The sequence below is a fragment of the Globicephala melas genome, chromosome 5 (assembly GCF_963455315.2).
Source record: "Globicephala melas chromosome 5, mGloMel1.2, whole genome shotgun sequence".
In the NCBI taxonomy this organism is placed as follows: domain Eukaryota; kingdom Metazoa; phylum Chordata; class Mammalia; order Artiodactyla; family Delphinidae; genus Globicephala; species Globicephala melas.
The window spans coordinates 99,333,550-99,359,997 of record NC_083318.1 but is presented as its reverse complement, the minus strand read 5'-3'; the positions used below and the strand labels follow the sequence as shown (position 1 = coordinate 99,359,997).

At 42.2% G+C, this 26,448-nt stretch overlaps 1 protein-coding gene across 1 annotated transcript in view; it reads left to right on the top strand.

Moving 5' to 3' along the window:
• Positions 1-26,448, top strand: part of SCD5 (stearoyl-CoA desaturase 5) — a 156,789-nt gene that overhangs the window by 84,171 nt on the left and 46,170 nt on the right. Inside the window, exons 2-3 of the mRNA XM_030878009.2 lie at positions 834-964; positions 19,142-19,347. Of these exons, the coding sequence (XP_030733869.1) occupies positions 834-964; positions 19,142-19,347 (337 nt within the window). The remainder of the gene's footprint in view (positions 1-833; positions 965-19,141; positions 19,348-26,448) is intronic.

Below are 26,448 nucleotides of genomic sequence, written 5' to 3'. Positions count from 1 at the left end.
TATAAAGAGCAAATCAACACCACCACCTAGGGACAACGTGGGCAGAGGCTTTAGAACTAGGCTGACCTGGGTTTATATGCAGGATTTAACTCTCAGAGAGCCAGTTCCTCAACTGTAAAATGAGATGCTAATACATTTTATGAGGATTAGAGATAATATATTTAAATGTGTGACAGATAATAAGCTCCACTGTAGTTTGGCTCTAAAAAAATTCCCCCCCTGGCCATCTTTACCAGCTCAGTCATAGTGATGGTATAAGTGAGGAGCTCTAGAAGACAAATCTCAGCTGTCCTTGGTGTCAGTTTTAGCCTCATTCTTACTGGCCCTGAGCCGGACTTCATTGCTTTAAGTCTGGCCTGAGTTCCTTCAAACCAAGGAAGCCCTGAAAATGGGCACTGAAAACGGGCACTGTTGTTTAGAAGTACACTCTTCATAGAACTCATCCTGCCATGGGTGCCAATTAAGAAGTAAGATAGAGAGCTATCTCAGCTCCACCGAGAGTGGATGTGTAAGAATTACAAAGGCACACTAGTATGGTTGTGATTTTGTATCCAGACTGGCAAGAAACATTTGCAAATAGAAGATTCCTTTGATATAGAAAAAATGATGTTCCAAGGTCAAAGTTTCTTGAGGAAAGTTCTCTCCACTTCCGCCTGTACTGGAAAGCTACGAATCAATAAAAAGTCTGCATTTCCCTAAGTTACTGATTCTTCACATTGCAGATTCTTCCCCTGATACCATTTCACACAGGTTCCTATTCAGGAGAGAAAAAAGTTGGGGGAAATTTAAAAGCACTGACATCTGCTGACATTCTCCCTGCTTGTGTTTTGCAGCCTACTTCTGCTTCCTCCTGACTGCTCTGGGTGTGACAGCTGGTGCCCATCGCTTGTGGAGCCACAGGTCCTACAAGGCCAAGCTGCCCCTGAGGATATTTCTGGCTGCTGCCAACTCCATGGCTTTCCAGGTGGGGATGGAGGGTCCTTGCTGCCGTAGGGACCTAGAGCAGGTGGCAGTGTGGGAGGAGGCACCCAGTGGGGTGGACATCCTCCATGCCCACTCTAGGCCCAAGCACTCCCTGCCTATGTCAACTTTTTATCCTTGTAGCTTTAGATACTATAAAATGTTCCTGGGGGCCTTAGAGCACCAAGGCATGCTAAACTACAGAGGAGGTAAGGAAATTCCTCCCTCCAGAGTCCATGCCCTAAACATGACCCGAAACCCTCAACATCTGTCTAGCTCTGATGAGGGCCAAGTTCTGTGCTGAGCATGCTCTATGCATATCACCTTTGATCCTCACAGTAACCCCACAAGCTAGGTGTTATGCATGCCCCCATTTTACAGATGAGGAAACTAAGGCTTAATGAAGTTAAAGAACTTACCTAATTATCTGGCTAAAAATGGTACATCCAGATAGGCAAATGCAGTTCTGACTCCAAAGCCACTGCTTCTACAACACGTATTCCTGAAGTCACCCTTTAAGATTGTGGTGAAAAGTCTATTATTCAATGTGGATTTGGAAGACTCAAGATTTAAGTCTTACTCTGATGGTTGCTAGCTGTGACTCACTCATCTCCAGTTTCTTCATCTGTAAAAATAAGAATATGACTTTATTTTCAGAGTTGTTATGAAATCATGATAAAAATGTAAATGTGGTCACACCTGTACTAGGATTGGGCCATATCCTTGAGGAGTGTGCCAGTCCTAGGCCATTTCCCACCACCTTGGGCACTTTCTGAGCTGCTGAAATTTTGGTTTGATCATGAATCTCTGTTTTCCCAATTCCTCATCTGATCCAGGCAGGGTGGGTGAGAACAATTTGTTTTCAAAATTTCTGCCAGTGTTATGAGGGCAGATGATTCAAGTCCTATGTATTTTCACCCATTAGGAAGAAATGGAAATTCCCAAAACTGCTTTAGGGTCCAGGGAAACAGGCGACTCAAGAGCCTTTCTGTGACCCTCAGACGTGCAGGTCAGGTGGTCACCTATGCAACAGGCCTCCCATCCCTACAAGACAGCCTGACCCTGAGCATTTGTCTAAGTTGCCCTGTGTCTAAGAATTCATTTCCCAATTTTAGGCTTCCCTCCTGTCTGAGCATTCATAAAGCAAAAAGGATCCAGCACAATACATCACTCGGGGATCACAGTTCATATTATGAATATCTACCGGATAATTCAAGCACAGTTGGGAATAGGCACCAGGGTCCTAGGAGGAAACTGTTTGCACAAAGGAGCAGCTGGCAGATTCTCATTTTCATGTTCTTTTGTTGGCAATGGGAACTATGCTGCACTTTATTTTGACTTCAACAATCTTAGTTCAGTGTTGTGCTTTACTTATCATAACAATGGATTATGATAATGATAAGTTAGAACTTCATTAATTTAGGTCTTAGATGCTATTTAGGACTTAACTCAGTAATTTTCACTTATTTTGTTCAAGCAGTTTATTATTTTTAGCCTTCAAGTACACGCTCATGTAGTTAGTTATAAAGCACCTCTATTACCAGAATTTTTTCTGACATATATAACTTGAACTTGAGAATCTAAACCTCTTTTCCAAATGAAACTGTTTGTTTATAACTCAGTTTTTGAGAACCTAAGTTTCCTTTACAAAACATCACATAACAGAACATCACACTGTGATTTTAAATTTATTTTGGGGGGAAAGTATATTGTGGAGGAAAGTATCCAGGTCATTGAATAAATTCAGGCCATTTGCTGGATATATGCTTTTGTGCACAGCTTTGTTCCTTCATCTGCAAAAATAGGGGGGAGCTAATAATATTTACCTCACATGGTTACTGGGAGGATGAAATAATGAATAATACATGCCTAGCTTATAGTGGCACTCAGTGAATATCGTTCCCCTCTTCTTTATGAAATTTGGCATACCACCTCATTCCTTTCTGTATTTTTGTGCCTATCATATAGAAAATACTCAGTGATTGTTAAGTGAATGAATAGTTTTATAAAGTATTTTCATAAATCATCAAATTTGAACTAAGCATGCTTCCTCCAGGCCCACATTTGTAGTGGATTTTTTTCATTAATTCAGCAAATATTTATTGAGCACCTACTATGTGGCAGGCACTGAATTAGGCATAGTGGGCACAATGATTTGCAAACACAGTCACATCCTTACCTTCATGGAGGCTTCCATCTAATGGGATATTAGATTTTCCACAGTTTCCCAGTGGAAATAGTGCTTTATGGGTCTGCAGTTTTATAACAATGTCACTTAGACCTAGATGAGAGGTATCTGTAAGATCAGCAAAGGGCCAGCTTCCATACAATGCCTGTATCAGAGGGAAATAATTCAGTCAATTCAGGTCATTTAACCCTAGGAAGAGAACCGCCTGGGAAAGTAAAAAATGTGCTGTGATCTGCCAGTCTAGGGTACTGACCTACAACCCTGACTTAATGCAGAGTCATTGATTCAGGTTACCTTTGATAGCCCCTTGGGTTTTTAAAGATAGTTTAAAAGGTTCTCTTCCACTTTCTTCCATCAGAATGGTCATGCCTTTGGCCAAAATGGACCAAGTCATGCCATGGTTATCTCTGAGGATCAGCAGGGCTTTTGCTAGCTGCTGCAAACAAGATCTTGATCATTAAGAGCAGTGGTCTTTTTGGCACCAGGGACTGGTTTGTGGAAGACAGTTTTTCCACAGATGAGGGGGAGCGTGCATGGTTCAGGTGGTAATGCCAGCAATGGGGAGCCATGGGGAGTGGCAAACGAAGCTTCGCTCGCTGGCCCCCTGCTCACCTCCTGCTGTGTGGCCTCATTCCTAACAGGCTGGGGACTGGTAGCAGTGGATGGGGACCCCTGATTAAGAGCAGTTTTAAAATTGTGACTGAAACATTTGAACTTCCCTTTTCTCTTTGTTCTGTAGAGGACGTATGTATGGCTCAGAAGGCAATAGTGGGCAAGGTGAGGTACTTTTAGTCTGAAAAGATGATGATGGGGCAGGAATGCCAGACAAGGAGCTGTAATAATCCTCTGTCCCCTCCACACCCTTGCATTCAGCAAAGACCTCCTGAATTCCTCTCTCACCTGTTCTCCTTCCTTACCAGTAGGTTGCAAGTCAACCCGAAAGCTGCTTGCAGACTTCTTGTAATTTTCTCCTAGTCAAATATGGACCCAGGTAAGGGATTCCCGCCATCCAGTGGTCTCCAAGAGTTCAGTTTTCACAAAGTAGCCAGGACTTTGGATTTGTGTTGTCATGCTCATGCACACACCCCTTCTGGCTGCAGCTGGGTCTCTTGTGAAGTCAGTCCAACCAAAAGCACCAGTAGATGCTTCAGCCTCCTCCCTTACTGTCCACATTTACTCATCAGATCCTAGTAAAGAGACATTGGATTTCAAGCTGTAAGGGAGCTAAAGAAATTTAGTCTAAGTCCCCTTTGTTTTACAGAAGGATAAAGAGAGGCCCAAAGAATGTCAGTGACTTGTCAAAAGTCACACAGCTAGTTAGTGGATAGACCAGACTGAAACCTAAGTCTCCTGACCACAACCCCCCACCCCCACCCCACGCATCTTTTGGCTTACCCATGGATGTTCTTATGTGATGCCCAACCGTGTGATTTGTAGACAACTTTTAGTTTGGTCTTGTTCTTTATCCACCCTGACATCCCTGTCTTTAACTGGTATATTTAGACCATTCACATTTAAAGTGATTATTGATATAGGTGAATTAATATCTACCATGTTTCTGTTTGCTATTCATTGCCCTTGTTCTTTGTTTCTTTTTTTTTTTTTTTGTCTTTCACTCTTTTTTCTGTCTTCACTGGTTTTATTTGAGCATTTTATATGATTCTATTTTCTTTCCTCTCTTGACATGTCAATTATCCATCTTTTCAAATTCTTTTTAGTGGTTGCTCTAGAGTTTGCAAAATACGTTTAGAACTAGTCCAAGTCCACTCTCAAATAACGCTGTACCACTTCAGGTACTGCACTAGTATTCCCACTTCCTCTTTCCTGTCCCTTATGACATTGCTGTCATTCATTTCACATATCCATAAGCTATAATCACCAAATTCATATTTGCTATTATTATCTCAAGCCAACTGTTATCTATTAGATCAATTAAGAATAAGAAACTTGAAGATTTTATTTTACCTTCATTTATTCATTCTCTAACACTCTTCTTTCTTTATGTAACTCTAAGTTTCCAACCTATGCTATTTTCCTTCTCTCTAAAGAATTTCTATCATTCCTTGCCAGGCAGGTCTACTGGTGACAAATTTCCTCAATTTTTGTTTGTCTAAGAAAGTCTTTATTTCTTCTCCACTTTTGAAGAATAACTTTGCTGAGTACAGAATTCAAGGATGTGTGTTTTTCTTTCAACATTTAAAATAATTTACTCCACTTTCTTCTTGCTTATATGTTTCTTAAGAGAAATCTGGTGTAATTCTTATCCTCACTCCTGTATAGGTAAGGTGTTTTTTTCTCCCTTTGGTTTCTTTCAAGATTTTCTTTTTGTCTTCAGGTTGAATATGATATGCCTAAATATAGATTTTTTGCTATTTATCCTGCTTGGTACTCTCTGACCTTCCTGGATCTGTGGTTTGGTGTCTGTCATTAATTTTAGAAACATTTCTTTCAGCCGTTATTACTTCAGATATTTCTACTGTTTGTTTGTTCCTCCTTCCCTTTTGCCCACTCTCCTTTTCTCTCTCTCTTTCCCTCCCTCCTTCTTTCTTTCCTTCCTTCCATACTTCTTTCTTTCTCCTTTGGGTATTCCCATTACACACAACTTATACCTTTTATAATTGTCCTACAGTTCCTAGATATTCTGTTCCATCTTTTCTCTTCACATTTCAGTTTGGGAAGTTGCTATTGATAGCAACTTAGTCTTCAATTCAGTGATTCTTTCCTTAGCCATGTCCAGTCTAGTGATGAGCCCATCAAAAACATTTTTCATTTGTTACAGTTTTTCTGACTTCTAGCAGTTTCTTCTCATTCTTTCTTAGAGTTTCCATCACTCTGCTTATATTACCCATCTGTTCTGGCATGTTGTCCACTTTTTCTATTAGAGCCCTTAGCATATCAATCATAATTGTTTTATTTATTTATTTTTAAAATTTATTTATTTTTGACTGCGTTGGGTCTTCGTTGCTGTGCGCGGGCTTTCTCTAGTTGCAGCAAGTGGGAGCTGCTCTTCGTTGTGGTGCACGGGCTTCTCACTGAGGTGGCTTCTCTTGTTGCGGAGCATGGGCTCTAGGTGTGTGGGCTTCAGTAGTTTTGGCACGTGGGCTCCGTAGTTGTGGCTTGCAGGCTCTAGAGCACAGGCTCAGTAGTTGTGGTACACGGGCTTAGTTACTCCATGGCATGTGGGATCTTCCAGACCAGGGCTTAAACCCATGTCCCCTGCATTGGCAGGCAGATTCTTAACCACTGTGCCACCAGGGAAGTCCACCATAATTGTTTTAAATTACCAGTCTGATAACTCCAACATCTCTCTCGTATCTGAGTCTGGTTCTGATGCTTGTTTTTTCTTTTAAGATGGTAATTTTTTTGCCTTTTGGCATACTTTGTAATTTTTTGTTCAAAGCTGGACATGATGTACTGGGTAACAGGAACTGAGGAAATAAGCTTTAGTGTGAGGTTTTATGCTTATCTGGCTAGAAATTAGGCTGTGTTACCTTGTGCTATAGCTGTAGTGGTTTCCTCTAGTGGCCTTGTTTTTGTCCTTCCTTTGCAGTCTCTGGGCTTTCCTAGAGCCTTCTTCTTAAACAGGAGTTAAGGCTTTTAGTTCTTTCAGTCAAATCCCCTGTTATTGTACAGGAGCCCTATTGACATGGAGGTGAGGGGGAACATCCTCAGTCCTGTGACTAGGTCTCAGTCTTTTGTTGAGCTGGAGCTGAGTATTTACCTCCCCCCAGGCTAATCAGGCTTTGGTAAAACCCCAGTTGATTAAGCTCTGGTAAAATCATTTCCCTTGAGGACAGATCTTGCTAAGGGGAGCAGAGAGATCTGCCTTGAATTTCAAAATGGTTACTTTTCTCCCTCTCCTGCTGGAAGAGCAAGGGAATTTTTGTCAGTTGATCATAGTGAGAACCTGGTAGGGATCCTGGAGGTAAAATTCATGAAAGTGTCGGGGCGCCTGGACTGCCCCCTAGGAGCTTTTAACTCTCAAGCTCGTCCATGCTAAACCTCCAGCAATTCATCAATTACACCTTAAAGTATTCCTACCCATCCTGGCACCAGCTGCAGACTTTTCCTCTTAGACCTCTGCTCCTGCTAGACTGTGATTCTCCGTAACTGCCTGTCCATCTCTCTAGTTTTTGGTGCAGCAGTTTGCCCCATGACCTCAATTCTCTGGATCTAAGAAGACTTGTTGATTTTCAGTTTATTTGGCTTTTTTTTCTTGTTGCAAGGATGGAAGTAAATACTTCCAAGCGCTTTACATGTCAGACTGGAAAATGGAAGTTACCGTGTGATTCATAAATACGTCAAGTGAAACACAGGGTTATGGGCCATGAACTTTGGCAGGTATATAACAACAAAACAGCAACAATTATTGAGCCCTAACTACATACCAGCACTTCACTATGTATTTCAGTGATCTGACAATACCCGTACAAAGTAGATACTGTCATTTTCCTCATTTGATAGATGAAAGAAAGAGACTACGTAACCTGTCCAAGGACATAAAGATTTAAGACTAAGACATATAGAAGGGGGATGCACGTGCAGGCAGCTTGACTCCAGAGGACACACTCTCACTGCAATGCCCTAATGCCTGTCCCAGGATCAAAGTGTCTATTTGTCTTTTCATTTGGTAAATACGTGCATTAAGCATCATTCCCAGCACTGGAGAAAAAGATGGACAAGGTCCTTATCCTCATTAATGTGTATATTCCAGTGGGAGAGAGAGCAAATAAATAAGCAAACGAATAAACAAGTTTATTCAGAGAGAGAGAAGAAGGTGAAGAATTTTTTTTTTTTTTTTTTTTTTTTTTTTGCGGTACGCGGGCCTCTCACTGTTGTGGCTTCTCCCGTCGCGGAGCACAGGCTCCGAACGCGCAGGCTCAGCGGCCATGGCTCACGGGCCCAGCCGCTCCGCGGCGTGTGGGATCCTCCAGGACTGGGGCACGAACCCGTGTCCCCTGCATTGGCAGGCGGACTCTCAACCACTGCGCCACCAGGGAAGCCCAAAGATGAAGAATTTAAACACAGTGATAAAGAACGCCAGAGAGGGCGGCTTCTTTAGAGAGGATGATCAGGGAAGATGTTGTCGCTGAGGAGGTGACATTAGAGCTGAGACCTAAGGGAGGGAAAGGTATGGGAAGAGCATTCCAGACAGAAGGAGGAGCCGGAAGTGGGAACAAGTATGTTGCGTTCAAGGAGGAGCAAGATGGCCCATGTGGCTGGTCCAAGGGAGTGAGGGAGAAGATGGTCACAGGAGAGGCCCGAGAGCGGGGCAGGGCTCTGTCAGGCATAGCAAGCAGTTTGCATATTATTTTTAAAGTCCTGGAAAGGAACTGCAAGATTTTAGGCAGGGGAGTGACATGCCTCATGCATTTCAATGGCAAAAGTGAGCCTCAGACCACCGTCATGAGACCTGGGAGATGTTGTACCAGATTCAGGATGGTGGACCCACCCCAAGGCTGGGTCTCCATGGGGAGAGCTTGTTGAGGAGGGAGACTGCATGTTGAGGCAGTGCCCTCGAGGACAGCTCAGGGTGTTAGCAGCAGCGTGGAGTGGCAGTTGGTTAGAAGGAGAAAAAGACATGCCGTGGACTCAAGAATCCTTGCATGGCATCCCGTGCAGGTCTGACTCTCAGGGCAGAGATCCTGTTTCAGGGTGTGCCGTCTTCCCTAACAACCACCCTAAGCTTCAGATGTACAGCCCTTCTTCCGCATGGCAGAAACAGGTTCACCTTCCTCTGGCAAGATGGGTAGATGTGGTTGGTTTCCTCCTGCTGTGTCAACAGGCGGCGGCAGAAGTGGTCCTGACCCTGATGCCCCAAGAAGTCTTCCTGGTGTGGTTTTGGAAGATGACTTGCACACCTGCCTCACGTCATCTCCTTCCACAGCATCTTGCCCTCCTGGGCACCTTTGGAGTCAAGTAGAAAGGACAAATAGCTTGGCTGTCTCTGAGCTCTGGTGATACATGGATTCATCAAAGCGTTGTTGTATACATGCTGCTTTGTGGCTCCATCAGTATTGCGGGATACTCTGACAGATGACGGGGTGGAGGTGGGAAGCAGGAGAGAGAAGAAACTCTCCCGGGGCTGCTGCATGAGGCCCAGCATTTTCCCTCTGTGCCTGCCTGGTAGGATTAATCACAATTCCTACCAATAAAAATGTGCCTTTTAGAGTAGAGATTAAGATGGCTCCACCCCCCTAAGATGCTTCACCTCCTCCTTTGTTGTGGGTCTAGGTCAGTGGAAGCAGGTGACATGAGTGAAACCACCTCAAGGGAACGAAAAGGTGATAGCCTGGGGTGTCCTGAGAAGAGAGAGCAATTCTGTAGATGGACATGCCAACCAGTAGGGCTAGTCCCTCTCTCATGTTGCCCTCCCCAAATAAAACAGAGACTCTTTATACAAATCTTACCCTCTTTGTAGTACAATGGATGAATTCCTTGATTAAATTTAATCAAGGTGATTAAATTTTGTAAACAAAAAATGATATACTTTAAAGGCATACAGAGAGTTTTTATTGAAAGAAATACTTGGTAAATAAAGTCGAGGGTATTTTTGCAAACAAATAGCTACCAGATTTTTATATGTTAATTTGGTTCCACACCTATATTGGATGAAAGTTACTCTTATTTAAGATGAATTCCACCTGCAGTCCTGTCGATTTGGAATCTATTCTGAAACATATTATCAAGCTAAATGTTTCATCCTGCCTTCTTTTCACACAGAAGATGTTTAGTAGCGCACAGGCAGGACATCCCCTTCCCCTTATCCGTGTTCTTCCCCTACTCCTCCCAGCCCCCTAAATCCCTACTCCCCCACCAGTTTCTCCTGGAACCACAGAAGGTTGGAGCTGAGGGACCTTAGAAACTAAGTCTAATCCCTTTTCTAACAACTAAAAAAACTAAGGGCCAAATATCTGTGAATATTTTTGTTTGTTTATTTTTCCACACTGTCTCCAGAAATGCTTATGGAAGTTGAAGGAGACTGTGTCACAATGCAATTCCTTGACAAGCTACTTCTTCCTGTACCTGCCACCAGGTATTTGGGCTGAGCTAGCACGTTGTCACTTCTTATTCTTCATTCCACTGCTATCCTGCCAGACACTCTTATGTTGCTGCTTTCTAGGTTTCCCAACCCACTGATTATTTTGCATTTTGGATGATTTCTCTCCCAGCTGCCTTCATTTGCATTTTTCCTAAATCAGATCTCATTGTGATAATTTCTATTCATATTTCTAACCTCTTTAGATCCATTTGTGTTATTTCTCTGTCCTCAATGATGTCTGCAGCACCTCCTAACTTGGCATTAACCAAAAATGTTATTAAATGTGTACGCCTTGTTCCCAGTCATTAATGAAGGTACTAAATAAAGCTAGATCTAACAGATCCATTGGGGCCTTCCATGAGCTGCCTCCCCCCACCCCATCCCCATAGATATTGAGCTGTTTTTCATCTTTGGTTCTTGTTTATTAAGGTTCAAGCTTTTCAGTCATCCTGTCCTAGTTCCTACTAGCACCAACCAGAGCTCTTGTCACAAATGTTTCAAGGATGTTTTTTCACATGCTTTATTAAACTCTAAAGGTACAATAGCTATAGAAGTCATTGAATCAACAATTTTAATTAACGGTAAAATTTATAATTTCATATGCCAGAGGAAATTTTTAGCCTTGCTTTTAAAAACTCTTCTAGAAGGCAGACACATTTGATTGTCTTTATGTCTCCTATTTATTCTTCTATAGCTTTTTGTGTAAATCTGCTGGTTAATTCTCTTTGAATTTAAAGGTGCATAAACCATTATGCGCTTGTGAGGAACACAAGTGATATATATGAAATGGCCCTTGTCATGAGAAGCTTATGATCAGATAGAGCAGGCTAGACCTAAGTATAATGAGGAGGGACTCTAACCAGACAATGAGGAGTTAAATTGCTTGAAAGCTTCATACTGGTTCTTAGGGCTGCAAAAATAGGAATATGAATTAGGATGTTAAGATAAAGCCTAATGCAGAAGGGAAGTTTTGAGCTGAAAACTCAAAAGGTAAAAAGGATTTGCATAGGCAAGGAAGAAGTGGGGGAACATAGGGAAACATCTGAGCTAAGGTAGAGAGAGAGGAATGATCGTGACATCCTGTGTGGGGTCTCGGAGCAGTAGAAAATCAGTCTGATTGAAGAAAGAATCTGACTGGTGTAACGTCAGTTTGCAAATCCAGTTGACTGTATAGCATCTCTCACTGGACGTCTCTTAGGCATCTCACAATCAGTGTGCCCAAAATTAACGTTGTGACTCTACCCTCTCTCCAAACTACTTCTCTCCTAGTTTTCCCCACCAGAAATATGGGTATCATCCATGATTTCTCTAGTCCCCTAATCACCCCTCATCCAATCTTTTATCCAATCTCTTTAAGTTCTACTGCTCAATTATATCTTGAAACTGAATAATTCTCATTTCTGCCACTCTCTAGTCCAAGCCATGACTGTTTCTTGCCTGGACTACTACAAAAACTGAGCACTTGCCCCTCTCCATATTGCAGCCAGAGAGAACTTACTGAAAATTAAACCACTCTCTAGCAAGAAAAGAAAATCTTTCAGTGGCAGAGCATTGCCTTTGGAATGAAGTCCAACCTTGTTATCATGGCATAGAAGCCCTGGTGTGATCAGGCTTTACACACCAGTGCTCTGTTTCCACTCCACATGGGTGTACTTCAATGCAATTGTAATACTAACCATTTGAGTTGGTTTCAGATCCACAAAGAAAAGCGCCAGTCCTCCACATGGATGCCCGTGCTTCAGATCCAGCCATGAGCAGGGGTCTCCAGGCCCCCCGTATCTACAGACTCAGGGCTTCCCACAATTCCCTCATGTTCAGTAATTCGCTAGAACAACTCACAGAACTGAAGAAAGTGCTATACTTACTATTACAGTTTTATTATAAAGGATACAAATCGGGACCAACCAAATGGAAGAGACACACAGTGGGAGGTCTGGGAGGATCCCGCATCCAGAGTTTTCTCGCCTCTCCCTGTGGAGTCAGCTCACCTCACCTTCCCTGCACATCAGTAGGTTCATCAGCCAGGGAGCTCCTCTGAGCCTGTGTCCAGAGCTTTTACTAGAGTTTTATTAGAAAGGCATGATTGATTAAATCACTGGCCATGTGACTGAGCTCAATCTCCAGTCCCCTTCCCCTACCAAAGGGCCAACCCTCTAATCACATACTTGGTCTTTCTGGTGACCAGCCCCAATCCTGAAGCTATCCAGGACTCCCTACTGAGTCATCTCATTAGCATAATGATGTCACTCCTATCACTCAGGAAATTCCAACAGTTTTTGAATCTCTGTACCAGGAACCACTGGGGACAAAGACCAGGTATATCTTTATTTCACCACAAAACCTCCCAGACCTCATCTTGCACCACTCTTGCCCTCCATGCACAGACATGCTGGTCTTCTCGTAACCTCTGGACTGTGCCACGTCCTTCCCTGTCCCTGAGACAATTCCCTTCTCCCTCTCTCACTCCCACCCAACTCTCACAGCCTAAGATTACCTGATCAGAAAGTCCTTGCCTATCTCAATGTCGCCCTTGTATCTCCCCATACTTATTTGCTGCATAGCACCTGATTTTATCTATGTTTGTCCCCTCCATAGAATATAAACTGTTTGAGGACATAGCCTTGTTGTCTTGTTCCTTCTTTATCTTCTAGCACATACCAACATTCAGTACATATTTGTCAAATTAAAGAATAAATAAAGTGGGAAAGATAAGAATATTAATGCCATTTGAAGCTATTTGATTGTTAAGAAGAAGAAATGTTTAGGCTTGATGAGAAAAGTAATACAGAGAGGTTGTCAAATCAGAAGCAAGAGAATGATAGGTTTGGGGGGCATATGAATATGGGGAGTATGATTGCAGTGTACCAAATGTATTGTGGAGGGGAAAGGACTAGAGGCAGGAGGCTTTAGAAGACTATTCCGTTGGAGCAACAAAGGCAACAAAAGCCTGTGCACCATAACTACTGAGCCCGTGTGCCACAACTACTGGAGCCTGCGCTGTTAGAGCCCATGCTCCGCAGCAAGAGAAGCCACTGCAATGAGAAGCCCTCACACCTCAACGAAGAGTGGCCCCCGCTCGCCACAACTAGAGAAAGCCCACGTGCAGCAACGAAGAGCCAACGCAGCCAAAAATAAAATTAATTAATTAAATAAAAATAAAAAATATGTCTTACTCAAATACATTCTTGTTGTAAGAGATAAATACTGGAGTAACAAAAGAAAATATGAGACCCCCTTTCTTACTTTGCAATCTTTTTTTTTTCTTTTTTACTTTGCAATCTTTAAGTTTTGTCAACAAACACTTTTTTAAACTGTTAAAGTTGGCTTTTCAACATTTGCCTGGCTCCTAAAACTTCCCCAGGCTGAGTGGCACAGGAGGACTAGGCAGCAAGTGGGGACTTGTTCTCTCGAAACTGCAATTTGCCAGGTGGTGAAGACTGCTGCCAGGCTTTTCTTGGGGACTTTCTGGGCTCTTCTTACAGATTGCCAGTATTATCTGGAGGGAAATCAATACTGACCCAGTATCAACAGTGGGGAAAGCACCGAATGTTCTTCACTGTTTGAATAGTACGGTGTTGGCATCTGAACTGGGGGAGATTAAATTCAGACCCCAGAGACTGAGATAAAGTCTATTTCAAGTGAGGCTTAGGGTCCCTAAAGAGTGGAGGCCACAGCATCTTTCCCTCTTTGACCCCCTTGATAAAATGACCCTTTTTCTCAGACAGGACATCATTACTCATAAGACACACACACACAAACATGCACACACACACACATATACACACGTTCTACTCTAAAACTTGCCTATTGAAGCTAACATGTTGGTCCTAGTTTCTTTTTCACTACTGACTGAAAACAAAGATGTATTATGAATACAAGTGGAATTCCCTTTGGCTATGTTTTGAAGCCACCTGGTAAACTTTCCCTTTTGGAATTTTAAGCAGCCACACAATTGAATTAGGGGACAGAACAACCACACTGGTGTCTGGTCAGAAGCAAGCAACTGTTTGCAGCTGTGCTAGGGGAAAGCCAGTCACTGGTTCTGCTTTCAGATCTGTTGACTGGGACAAGCTAAATGCTGTTTAACTTGGCCTTCATCTTGCTACCCAGAGCAAATTACGTGGGCCTTAAAAGACAGTTTCCCCTACTGCCATTTAAAGGACTTGATTCAAGAATTTATTCTGAACATAAAAGGAAGTTGGGGAAGAGTAGTTTTGACAGAGTGGGTTGCTTCAAAATCTGCTTCAGTGGAGCTTTTGAGATTGATTACCTTTGCTCAAGTCCCAGAGAATACACAAAGGCTGTGCTTATGGAGAAAAATCACCACATGATCAATTTCAATTTCTACAGTCTCAACAGGGATCCCATTTAGGGATATTATCTATGATGGAGAGGGAAGTAATAGAGGTACAACACAAAGGATGGGTTTAAGTGAGGGCACTGTCACCCTGGTTGTGGTGTGATTGGTTGGTTAGTGCTAATAAGAACGAAGATAGGAGAAGGGTGACGTAAATACACTATCATGTGTAAAACAGATAGCTAGTGGGAACCTGTGGTATAGCCCAGGGAGCTCAGCTTGGTGCTCTGTGATGACCTAGATGGGCGGGATGGGGTGGAGGATGAGAGGGAGGCCCAAGAGGGAGGGGATATATGTATACATATAGCTGATTCACTTCACTGTACAGCAGAAACCAACACAACATTGTAAAGCAATTATACTCCAATTAAAAAAAAAAAGAAGGCAGAAAAGGTAAGAGAAAAAAAAAAAGATATATCACTGACTGGATTACTAGATGAATATTACGGCTTCATAGTTTTTCCTAACCTGGGGCTGATGGCAGAAGCTGGGTTATTTTGATTCTGGAGTATAGAAATTTTAAAATAATGTTTCCCTCATATTACAAAAGAAAAACTTGATCATTATAACAACGTAGAAAATACAGACAAACTGAAAGAAAAAATTAAAAATCACTCAACTGCCCCACTCCCTACGGAGAACAACTGTAAACATGTTGACTTATACTTTAAAATTTTTCTGTGCTTAAATACATATTTTTATTAAGAATGCATTCATTACTGCATCTTTTATTTTGAAAACTGTCTTTCACTTAACTACCTTCTACCTCATCTCTCCATGTCAGTACTACAATATCCCTTTTTGTGAGTTTTTAAATACACAACCAACAGATGCTCTTGTTAAAAATTTCTGAGTATAGGATAAAATATAAAAGTATTTCTCCTACCTCCCAGTCTTACCTCCCCTAAGGTAACCCTAAGACTTTTTCTTAATATTTCACACACACACACACACACACACACACACACACAGAGTATTCAATTAACTAATGTATCACAAGGTACAAAGTCAAATCCTGTTATGTGGAAATTCAGGGTTTTTCCAAGTTTTCACTTCAGTGAGCATCCTTGTGATTAAATATTTGCACACAGCTATGATTATTTCCTTAAAATAAACTCCAGAAAATGAATTGCACAATTTTAGCGCTTTTAATACATGCAGCACATTTGCCCTTCACATGGTTTGTGCCAATTTCTCCCTCCCACCCATACTCAACATTGAATTTTAAAAAATCTTTAAAAGTATAACACATATAGAAAAGTGTCCAAACCATGTGTTAGCCCTGTCCAATATGGTAGCCACCAGCCACATGTGGCTACTGAGTACTTGACATGTGGTTGGTCCAAGTTGAGGTGTGCTGGAATTGTAAAATACAAGCCCAGTTTTGAAATATGGGTACAGAAAAATATCATATAAAATATATCATTAATGATTTTATGCTAATAATATATTGAGTGATATTTTGGATGTAGTATGTTAAGGAAAAATATATGATTAAAATTGATTTTTACTTGTTTATTTTCACTTTTTTAGTGTAGCTACTAGGAAAATTTAAATCACATATGTGGCTCACAATTGTATTTCTCTTGGACAGCACAAAGAAGGACGTGGTATGGCTTCTTGGGTAATGAAACCTGCTGTCCTGATTGGCTGTCTTCCTCTTCCTCTCCTGTTCCCCTGACCCCACCCCTGCCTGTGCCTCAGTTACAGCTAGCGCTCTTAGAACTAATGTAGCTCCCTTCACCACAACAATTCTTTGTCAGGAGTGATCAATAAACACAGGGTGAGTGTCCACTATTGAAGGCAATGGGGTATTAAGACCGTGATCTACCAGAACCGACCATTAAGTACAAACTCGAAGTTGCAAGTTGAATCATCTGTTGATTGATTTGTTAGAAAGTGTACGTACTTAGGCTTCAGGAATTGCTGCTGAGTCCAGCATCATGCCCCTATTAAAATGTGCACGCAGAGCATGGACAGACGGAATACGCACACTTGACAAGTCAGTTTGTTGATGGAAGGTCACCATCTCTTGTCGGCCCTCAGCTTTCCCTTCCTCACACATTGACTGTACTAAACACACCCTCGGTACACACACCTTTTCATCAAACACAAATGCTCTTCCCAGGTTGGCTTCCACACCCAATCACTTCAGGGTAGAAGCAAAATGCAGATAAGTAGGAAGAAGAGGGCCCAGAGATGACCATGTGAATCTTACTTCCTTTCTGCCCTGTTGTTGTCTTACATCTTGTTCTCTGAGTCACTTTTTCGCTGGACTCAGCTTTAGAGTTTAAAAAAAAAAGATTTTTTAAAGTACATCTTAAAGTATTTTTGGCTCGATTGTATGCTCGATTATTTGGAATGTGGCCCAAATCCTTGCTTCATTCCACTGCTTCAAAGTAGCTTCTGTCTGGAAGGCATTCAGGTAAGGGGGATTAAAATAAAGAAATATCTCTGTTCCATCTTGTCTTCATCATCATTCTTTTGTTGTTCTATCATGCTTAATTTTATGAGAATAATGTTTCTAGCCCTTTGGAACTCTCCACTTAGAGTTTTCTCTTTAAAAGACTCTCCCTCCCCTAAACTTGAAGAATAAGGGAAATATCTTGTGGAAACGAGTGTGAACTAAGAACCGAAGGAGCACCATCTTTGTTCCGTTATTGGTTTGACTTACTAGATGAACTTGAATACATGTCTTCTAAACCTTAATTTTGCCATCTGTGGACTAGGGACAGAGTGTTCCCCCTCCTTCCTATGTTTAGTTGGGTTTGCAATAAAAGCAATAAACTGGATGCAAAAGTAATAAATTATTCCTTGGGCTGCAGTGGTCTTGACATTTGAAATTCCTTCCAGACTCCAGATTCTGTGATTATAAATAATAAATGCTTTCACTCTTTCCAACCACTGTGTTTCAACACACTGGTAAAATTTAAAGACCTCTTTCTTATCGCAGTAAGCCAGGCTACAATTTTTACCTTACACAGATTGCTAAGCACATTTTTCCCTCTTTATATTCAAAGCTGAGCATATACTTCTTAAGGTCTTTCTACCTTCCCTCTTTCTGTCCCATTACCCAAGGGTTAAGCAAATTTTAAAAGTTTTCAATGGTGCTATAAAATGAACAAGGTTGAGTTGCCTTCCAGCAGCACTGGTTGAGCCAGAGAGACAAAAACTCCATGAAATATTTTTTGGTTAAAAGAACTGTTAAAACTTTGAGGATAAAACAGTTCTCTCTCTTCTCATCAGCATGAAGACGCCAATATCTGTGAAATGGCAGATTCCTAATGAAAGCATGACTAAGTACTGAATAGTATGGTATAAAACATTATTACCTTTTTTTTTAAAAAAAAGAGCTTATACACTATATATATTTATTTTTATTTTCAGATTATAGTTGGCCCTTGAACAACTTGGGGGTTAATCCATCTATAATTTATCATTGGCCTTTCCTATCTGCAGTTCCTTTACCTTCTCAGATTCAACCAACCTCAGACCGTGAAGTACTATTGAAAAATATCCGTGTGTAAGTGGACCTGCACAGTTCAAACCTGTGCTGTCCAAGGGTCAACTGTAATTTTCCTACCAAAAGCACTACTTCCCAACCTAATTTGTCATCTCAAAGCTTTGAAAGCATTATCAGATAAAAACAAATCTGAGTATACATCGAAAGTTTATAGGTCTCATTGGCCCATGGCTATAGCTAAGATTTCATTAACAGTGTCAGCTGAAATGCTGCCCTGATAGCTCACCCAGGACCTCCAGCTCCTGTCACTCTCTCCCGTCACCAGAGGGTCAACAGGCTGGTCCCCCATGTGTGCCTGAGCCCCACCCTGTCTGTGGGTTTGGCAGAGTCTGCTGGACTCTGACGCTTCTCCTTCCTTGGGCACCAGAGTCTCTCTTGGGATTCCAGTGAGTGCCCCCTGCCCCTCAGGCATTGCTGCTTCTCCACGTTGTAGATTCGGCCAAGTACACCAGATTCCACAAGGAGCCTAAGTCCCCTCCCCTCCTTTCTGTGACACACTGTTAGAGCAGTCCTCAAACAATATTATTTGTGCCTCGGTATTTTGCACAGATTTGGTGAAGTACCTCTTTGCATTTTTACTTACTGACTTCCTCTTTGCCGTGTGCTGGACATGAACTCCATCAAAGCGGGGGAGGTAGGGCAGAGAGAGCCAGACCAAGAACTAACCCCGTTCCATACTCAAGGTTACACCTCTCCTCTGACCACCAAAACTTGAGGGCAGATGTCTGTCTTCTTGACATGAACGATCTCCCAGGAGACTTCGGTAACCAGAACTTTCTTCAGGTTTCCCCACTAGTTCACTCAACAAGGCTGAACCTCCTGCAGTCGGCACATTCCAAAGACAAGCTAAGATCCTCACTAAGTGAGGATGTACTCTTGTTTGGATGAAAACCACCCCAGACCAACCCCCAGCGACTGAACTTGAGGTTGAGAGATTGCGGTTGAGGGTGGGAGCAAGTATAAATCAGTGAGGAGGGGAGGGGGTGGGGCGGGAGGAGGGGAGGCTGAGAAACTTTGGGGAAATTGCCAGGGTGTTTTAGCCCTTCACTCAGGTCTGCATTCTCTCTGCAGAACGACATCTTCGAGTGGTCCAGGGACCACCGAGTCCACCACAAGTACTCGGAGACGGACGCTGATCCCCACAACGCCCGCCGGGGCTTCTTCTTCTCCCATATCGGGTGGCTGTTTGTCCGCAAGCATCGGGATGTTATCGAGAAGGGGAGGAAGCTTGACGTCACCGACCTGCTGGCTGATCCTGTGGTCCGGTTCCAGAGAAAGTAAGTGAACGGACACCATCGACTGTCCCTGAGCGACAGGACCTGGAGACAGGGCACAATGGGGTGCAGTAATATCCCCAAGCAGTTCTCCGCATAGCACTTACCCTGACGATTGGGTCTTCTTGTTAGGATTGCCGTCTGTTTATTCATTCCTTTTTATTTATTTTAATTTTTTTAATATTTTTTTATTATATATGTATATTTTTAAATTCATTCCTTTTTGATCATTACGTTTTCCCCTGTTCACACATTTGTTTTGAATTTGATTTTGAAATGGATTTCCTTTAAGCCCACTTGTCATTTCCTTCAGACCCACCTGAACTACTGATTTCATGGAATGTTTCTGTAGTTGTCCTCGCTTGCTCATTCATGTTTCCCTGGGGTAGCGAGGAGGAAAGAGAGGACTTGCTTATTTTAGTGACACACTTGACTTCAACAGGACTGGACTCCCGCCAGGTCCCCTGCTCTGTTCTCCCTGAATTCTCTTGTAGTGAGGCCTCCTCTCCCCCAACCCTTGGAAATGGTAACACCAGTAGGTTTCTGTGCAGGGAAAACGTGACCATGTAACAAAGAGCCTCAAAATGCTTGTGTGCACTAATGGTGTCAGCTGAGCATATTCAGTCCGTCAGCATTTGCAGGGTGGATCTATGTTCAACAAGCACATGGTGAAAGCTTGCCTGTTATCGTGCTGGCAAGTGGAGGGCAACCATGGTTCACGTTTTAACTAGGGAGCTGGCCTAGACTCTATCCATGTTGGTCTGGATCTGTCAAGTTGGCCACAATGAGAGCATTTATAAATGGGCTCGTTGCCCCAAAGCAACGGATTTATGTGCAAAGAGGGACAATTTGGGGATCACACTCTGGTGAGAGCCTTGAGATAATATGGTGAACAAGTGGTCACTGGACACCATCTCCACTGACAGGCAGGAGTCATTTGAGGACTCATTCCAAACAGAATCTCCCAATAATGGAAATGGAGGCTGTGCCTTTGACACAAGAGATCCTTGCACGAGAGGAAGTATGGCTGAGAAATGTGCTCATTTTCCCCTCAGTGGATGGTGGTTGCAAAGGCTCACACTCGCTCTAAGGCTCAGTTCCAGCTGTAAAATGGGAATAAGAGTAGTACCTATCTCTTACAGCTTTTATGAGGACATAATGAAAAAAAATGTATGAGAAATGTCTGGCATTTATATAGTAAGAGCTTAGATCCGTAATGTCTCTTATTCCACAGGCAGTGGCAACTCCAGAGGATTCCCTGTCTTTCCACCCCCTGCTTCTGTTGGCTTCACCATAGGGTCTTCTCTGTGCTCCTCCATACAGCTCTTTCAGGTGGACACAACCAGTATCAATAGCCAAAATTTTATAGTAGATGTTTTAAATTTACAATTAAATGATTTGTTGATTTTGATTTTTCACCATGACAGTAAAAGAGGAAAATCTGCAAAATTCAGAAAAGTAGAAAGAAACTCATGCGCAGTCCAAACACACAAACACAGCCACGGTTCAGATTCTGTAGTATCTCCTTCTATATTTTATGTGTATATTTGACATATTTTACATGATGGCAGTCATACTGCTTATATAATTTTATGTCTTGACTTTTAACTTCAGATTATCTTGTAAACACCATTATCAAAGGCTGCATGGGTTCACCGTTTGAGTGTCATAGTTTATTTAACCATCACTCTGTGATGGGATACGTATGTCTTTTCCAATTTTGTGATATAAATGATGTTGCTATACAATTAGTAATGCTTTGGGACAATCAGACCTTAGATTAATTTGAAGATCTCAGATGAAGAGGCAGAGGATCTTCTGTTTTATTCCTGAGAACCAAGCTGAGAATAATAGTCTCTGACCAAAAAAAATGGTTTCTCTGACCAAAAAAATGGAAGTTTTTTTTTCATCTTTTCCCTTTAAAAAATATGGTAATCTGATTCATTAGGTGTATACTCATGGTACCTACATCCAAAGACTATTACTAAATGCAGGCAGAAGAACAAAGGCTATTTCGGCATTTTCCTTGAATAGTTATCTGAGAACATCTTTCATTTCCAGTCCAGTAACCAAAGGAGATTGTAGCTATCAGAAACCACTCACTCATATTATCATCTCTTATATATCATTGAGGTCCTGCTAGAAATCGGTGCTGAGAATACGACCTTAAAGATTGGTCTCAGTTCCCCCAGAATTTGCAGTCTAGCAGGGAACCCACAAATTAACTTACAGACAATTATGCTTTAGAGAGAAGAGTGCTATAATAGGGTAGAATAGATGGGGAGGTGGATATTTATCATGTCTCTCATTTCATAGAACTATATAGAGCCATTGAACTTTGGAGCTAGGAGGGACCTTACAAATCAGTTAACCCCTGCCTTCCATTTTCCTATGAAAAAACTAATAAACGAAATTTAAATAGAAAGTTGGGGATAGAAGTTCTGTCAGTCTGTTTGGGCTGCTATAACAAAAATACTATAGCCTAGGTGGCTTACACAACAAACATTTATTTCTCACAGTTTTGGAGGCTGGGAAGTCCAAGATCAAGGCACCAGCAGATTCAGTGTCTGGTGAGAGCTCTCTACCTAGTTCGTAGATAGCTGTCTTCTGGCTCTGTCCTCACACGGCAGAAGGGGCAAGAGAACTCTCTGGGTTCTCTTTCATAAGGGCCCTAATCCTATTCATGAGGGCTCCACCCTCATGACCTAATCACCTCTCAAAGGCCCTCACTGCATTGAGGATTAGGTTTCAACGTGCAAATCTGGAGGGGACACAAACATCAGTCTATAGCAAGTACCTACATCTCAGATTATTTGCGTAATGTCCTTTGGATTATGCCTCGTTGTCTGAAAGGAGCTACAACAGTTCTCTGCAGTGTGGGTGGACACTCATGTCCTTTGGTAATTATCCAGCCTAGAGAACATGGAGATCTATAATCCAAAATGAGGCTTAGAATTACTGAACTAAAGGAAGAGAGCTTCCAAGATACACAACGATACTGTGGCCATTTGGGCGTTTTTCATGTTCATAAAGCCAGGTTACCAGTCCTGACAGTCAGACCATGTGGAGGAGATAAATTCCTTAAGGAATAAGTCCTTGCACATAGGGGTGGGAGCTGGAGTGGTCGATCCTATCAGCAGTGGCACTGTCATATCAGGTCTCAGTCCCTGCTCCCCTAGGCTGAGTGGGGGGCTTCCTGAGAAACAGAGAAAGGTGCCCAGCTCATTTGGGACACAGTCCTGGGCCATTTCAGTGGCACCTCTTAGAGAGTCCCTCTCCTGGTCACAATTCCCATCCGTTTCTCTGTAGTCCTCCTAGGGCAAAAGTCCCTGTTCCAGTTTTGGTGGCCGGGGTTTGTTGCTGATTCCACTCCCTCCTAGGGAGCAATGTTTGTACAAAGAGACCCAGGTAAACACTTGGAGAGTTTCCTCAAACAGGCAGATGTGTAAATGAGAAGGACCCAGGATCTGGAGACTCCTCCTTCAGTCAGAACACCAGCACCAGTATTGCAGTTGCTTGATCCACAGTGCGTGGCCATCCTAATGACAGCTCACCAAAGACAAGCTTGCCTGAGAGCCAAGCTTGATCAGCTTTCCATTATACAGTCTCATAAAAGAGAGAAGATAGCAGCATTAAGGGTAACAGGGAAACAGCACAGTTCAAGCTATAGTTCCAGGCTTTTCCTCTAAAAGATAACTTTACCAAGGCTGTTACAAGTAGTTAACTGGACTACTTCAGGTTTCTCTCTATTGTCAAGTTGTGAATGATGAAAAGGCAGGCATTAGGAGGTGAGAGGGAGAGGAGCCAGTGGTAGCACATTTAGACTGTGGTATTTCGGGTCCCTGCCCTGGCCCCTGTGCCTTCAAGGGCCATGCTTCTCCCTGCAGGGCGAAGAGATCACAGGGCAAAGGTGCATGCCACCTGGAACCTCCTCCCACTTCTAGACTGTGCCTTAGGGTCCTAGGATCCTAAAATTCCCTGCCCAAGTGGCTCTGAGCTCACTTTCAGAGCCTACAGCAGCCTTTCCCAGGCTCTGTCCTCCTAGAGGGAAGTGTGTGCCCCATAGACCCGAAGAGTGGCCGAGGGGCAGTGTTGGCCTGGGGATGAGCTTAGAAGCATGGGCTTGGATGTCCACACAAAGCAGACAGAGCTGGATTGGGAAGAGAAGGGATTGGGCTACAAGCTAGGGGCTCCCACCTCTGCTCTTGGCCTAGGCCCTGCAAACGTTGGGGGTGAGTCTAGAAGGGCCTACTTATAAGGTTGACAGTGGGTCTGTCAGTTGGGAATTGTGTTTGGCTTAAACAAGATAGAAGTTAGTTTCTCTCACATGTAAAAGAATCATGGAGGTCCAGGTTATGGCAGCACAGGGCCAGTAGAGAACTGGATTCTTTTACTTTCTTGCTTCTTGAGGTAGGCTTGTATAGCTATAAACTTCCCTCTTAGAATTGCTTTTGCTGCATCCCATAGGTTTTGGATCATCATGTTTTCATTGTCATTTGTCTCTAGGTATTTTTTGATTTCCTCTTTGATTTTTTCAGTGATCTCTTGGTTATTTAGTAACATATTGTTTAGCTTCCATATGTTTGTGTTTTTTACGTTTTTTTCCCTGTAATTCATTTCTAATCTCATAGCATTGTGGTCAGAAAAGATGCCTGATATGATTTCAATTTTCTTAAATTTACTGAGGCTTGACTTGTGACCCAAGGTGTGATCTATCCTGGAGAATGTTCCACGCGCACTTGAGGAGAAAGTGCAATCTGCTGTTTTTGGATGGAATGTCCTATAAATATCAATTAAATCATGATCTGTCCATTGGTGTAAGTGAGGTGTTAAAGTCCCCCACTATTATTGTGTTACTGTTGATTTCCCCTTTTATAGCTGTTAGCAGGTGCCTTATGTATTGAGGTGCTCATATGTTGGGTGCATATATATTTGTAATTGTTATATCTTCTTCTTGGATTGATCCCTTGATCATTCTGTAGGGTCCTTCCTTGTTTCTTGTAACATTATTTTAAAGTCAATTTTATCTGATATGAGTATTGCTATTCCAGCTTTCTTTTGATTTCCATTTGCATGGAATATCTTTTTCCATCTCCTCACTTTCAGTCTGTATGTGTCCCTAGGTCTGAAGTGGGTCTCTTGTAGACAGCATATATATGGGTCTTGTTTTTGTATCCATTCAGCAAGCCTGTGTCTTTTGGTTGGAGCATTTAATCCATTCATGCGTAAGGTAATTATCGATAGGTATGTTCCTATGACCATTTTCTTAATTGTTTTGGGTTTGTTTTTGTAGGTCCTTTTCTTCTCTTGTGTTTCCCACTTAGAGAACTTCCTTTAGCATTTCTTATAGAGCTGGTTTGGTGGTGCTGAATTCTCTTAGCTTTTGCTTGTCTGTAAAGCTTTTGATTTCTCCATCAAATCTGAATGAGATCCTTGCTGAGTAGAGGAATCTTGGTTGTAGGTTCTTCCCTTTCATCACTTTAATTATATCATGCCACTCCCTTCTGGCTTGTAGAGTTTCTGCTGAGAAATCAGCTGTTAACCTCATGGGAGTTCCCTTGTATGTTATTTGTCATTTTTCCCTTGCTGCTTTCAATAATTTTTCTTTGTCTTTAATTTTTGTCAGTTTGATTACTATGTGTCTTGGTGTGTTTCTCCTTGGGTTTATCCTGTATGGGACTCTCTGCACTTCCTGGACTTGGGTGGCTATTTTCTTTCCCATGTTAGGGAGGTTTTCAACTATAATCTCTTCAGATATTTTCTCAGGTCCTTTCTCTCTCTCTTCTCCTTCTGGGACCCCTATAATGCAAATGTTGTTGCATTTAATGTTGTCCCAGAGGCCTCTTAGTCTGTCTTCATTTCTTTTTTCTTTATTCTGTTCCACAGCAGTCAATTCCACCATTCTGTCTTCCAGGTCACTTATCCATTCTTCTGCCTCATTTATTCTGCTATTGATTCCTTCTAGTGTAGTTTTCATTTCAGTTATTGTATTATTCATCTCTGTTTGTTTGTTCTTTAATTCTTCTACGTATTTGTTAAACATTTCTTTCATCTTTTCAATCTTTGCCTCCATTCTTTTTCCGAGGTCCTGGATCATCTTCACTATCATTATTCTGAATTCTTTTTCTGGAACGTTGCTTATCTCCACTTCATTTAGTTGTTTTTCTATGGTTTTATCTTGTTCCTTTATCTGGTACATAGCCCTCTGCCTTTTCATCTTGTCTGTCTTTCTGTGAATGTGGTTTTTGTTCCACAGGCTGCAGGACTGTAGTTCTTCTTGCTTCTGCTGTCTGCCCTCTGGTGGATGAGGCTATCCTCTTTTATCTTTCTGCTCCACCATCCTTAGCATGTGACTTTCAGTCTTTCATTCTGAGGTCCAAGGTTACCCCTAGAGCTCCACGCAAAAGGAAGGTGGGGGGTGGGGTGGGGTTAACACTGCTCAATTGAGTCAGTTTCCTATCAGGAGATTTCCCAGAAGACACTCACAGCTGATCCACCTAACTGTATTTGCACTGAAGGGAAATTAGGAAATGCAGTCTCTTGGATGATGTATTGCACCCCTGAATAAAATCCTGGTTTTGTTTCTATGGAAAAAAGGGTGAGTTGATATGGAGTAAGCAGTTAGTCTCTGCCATAGTTATTTAATTATTCTGCCTTAAGCAAAATGATTGGCCGTCACAAGTTACTCAGTCTTATAACATTTTGTTATTAAGCAAGTGAGTAGCCTTTCTGTCTCCATTTAGTGAGCAGAAACTGGAATCTCAAATAATTTTTCTGAGATGGCAGAATGTGGATAGAGTCCAGAGGCTGTTTCTCCTAATGCTTTGCTTATCCCATTGATTCCCATCTTAGATGAGAAATTCCTCTAGAAGTAACATGCAGACACGTGCATTTTTGAAGTAACTGACAGGGATGCCGGTGTAGTCCAGACACAGGAAAATAAAGTCCTTGCCTCATCACCATGGTGATGGGATAAGCTAAGAGAAAATGGATGGAATGATACAGAAGAGTGAAGCACTTGTTTTGGTGCCCTTGGAAGAGATGAAAATGTGTAAATCTTGTCATTTCAGGAAGAAAGGCACTTGAATGGCTAGAATCTTTTTG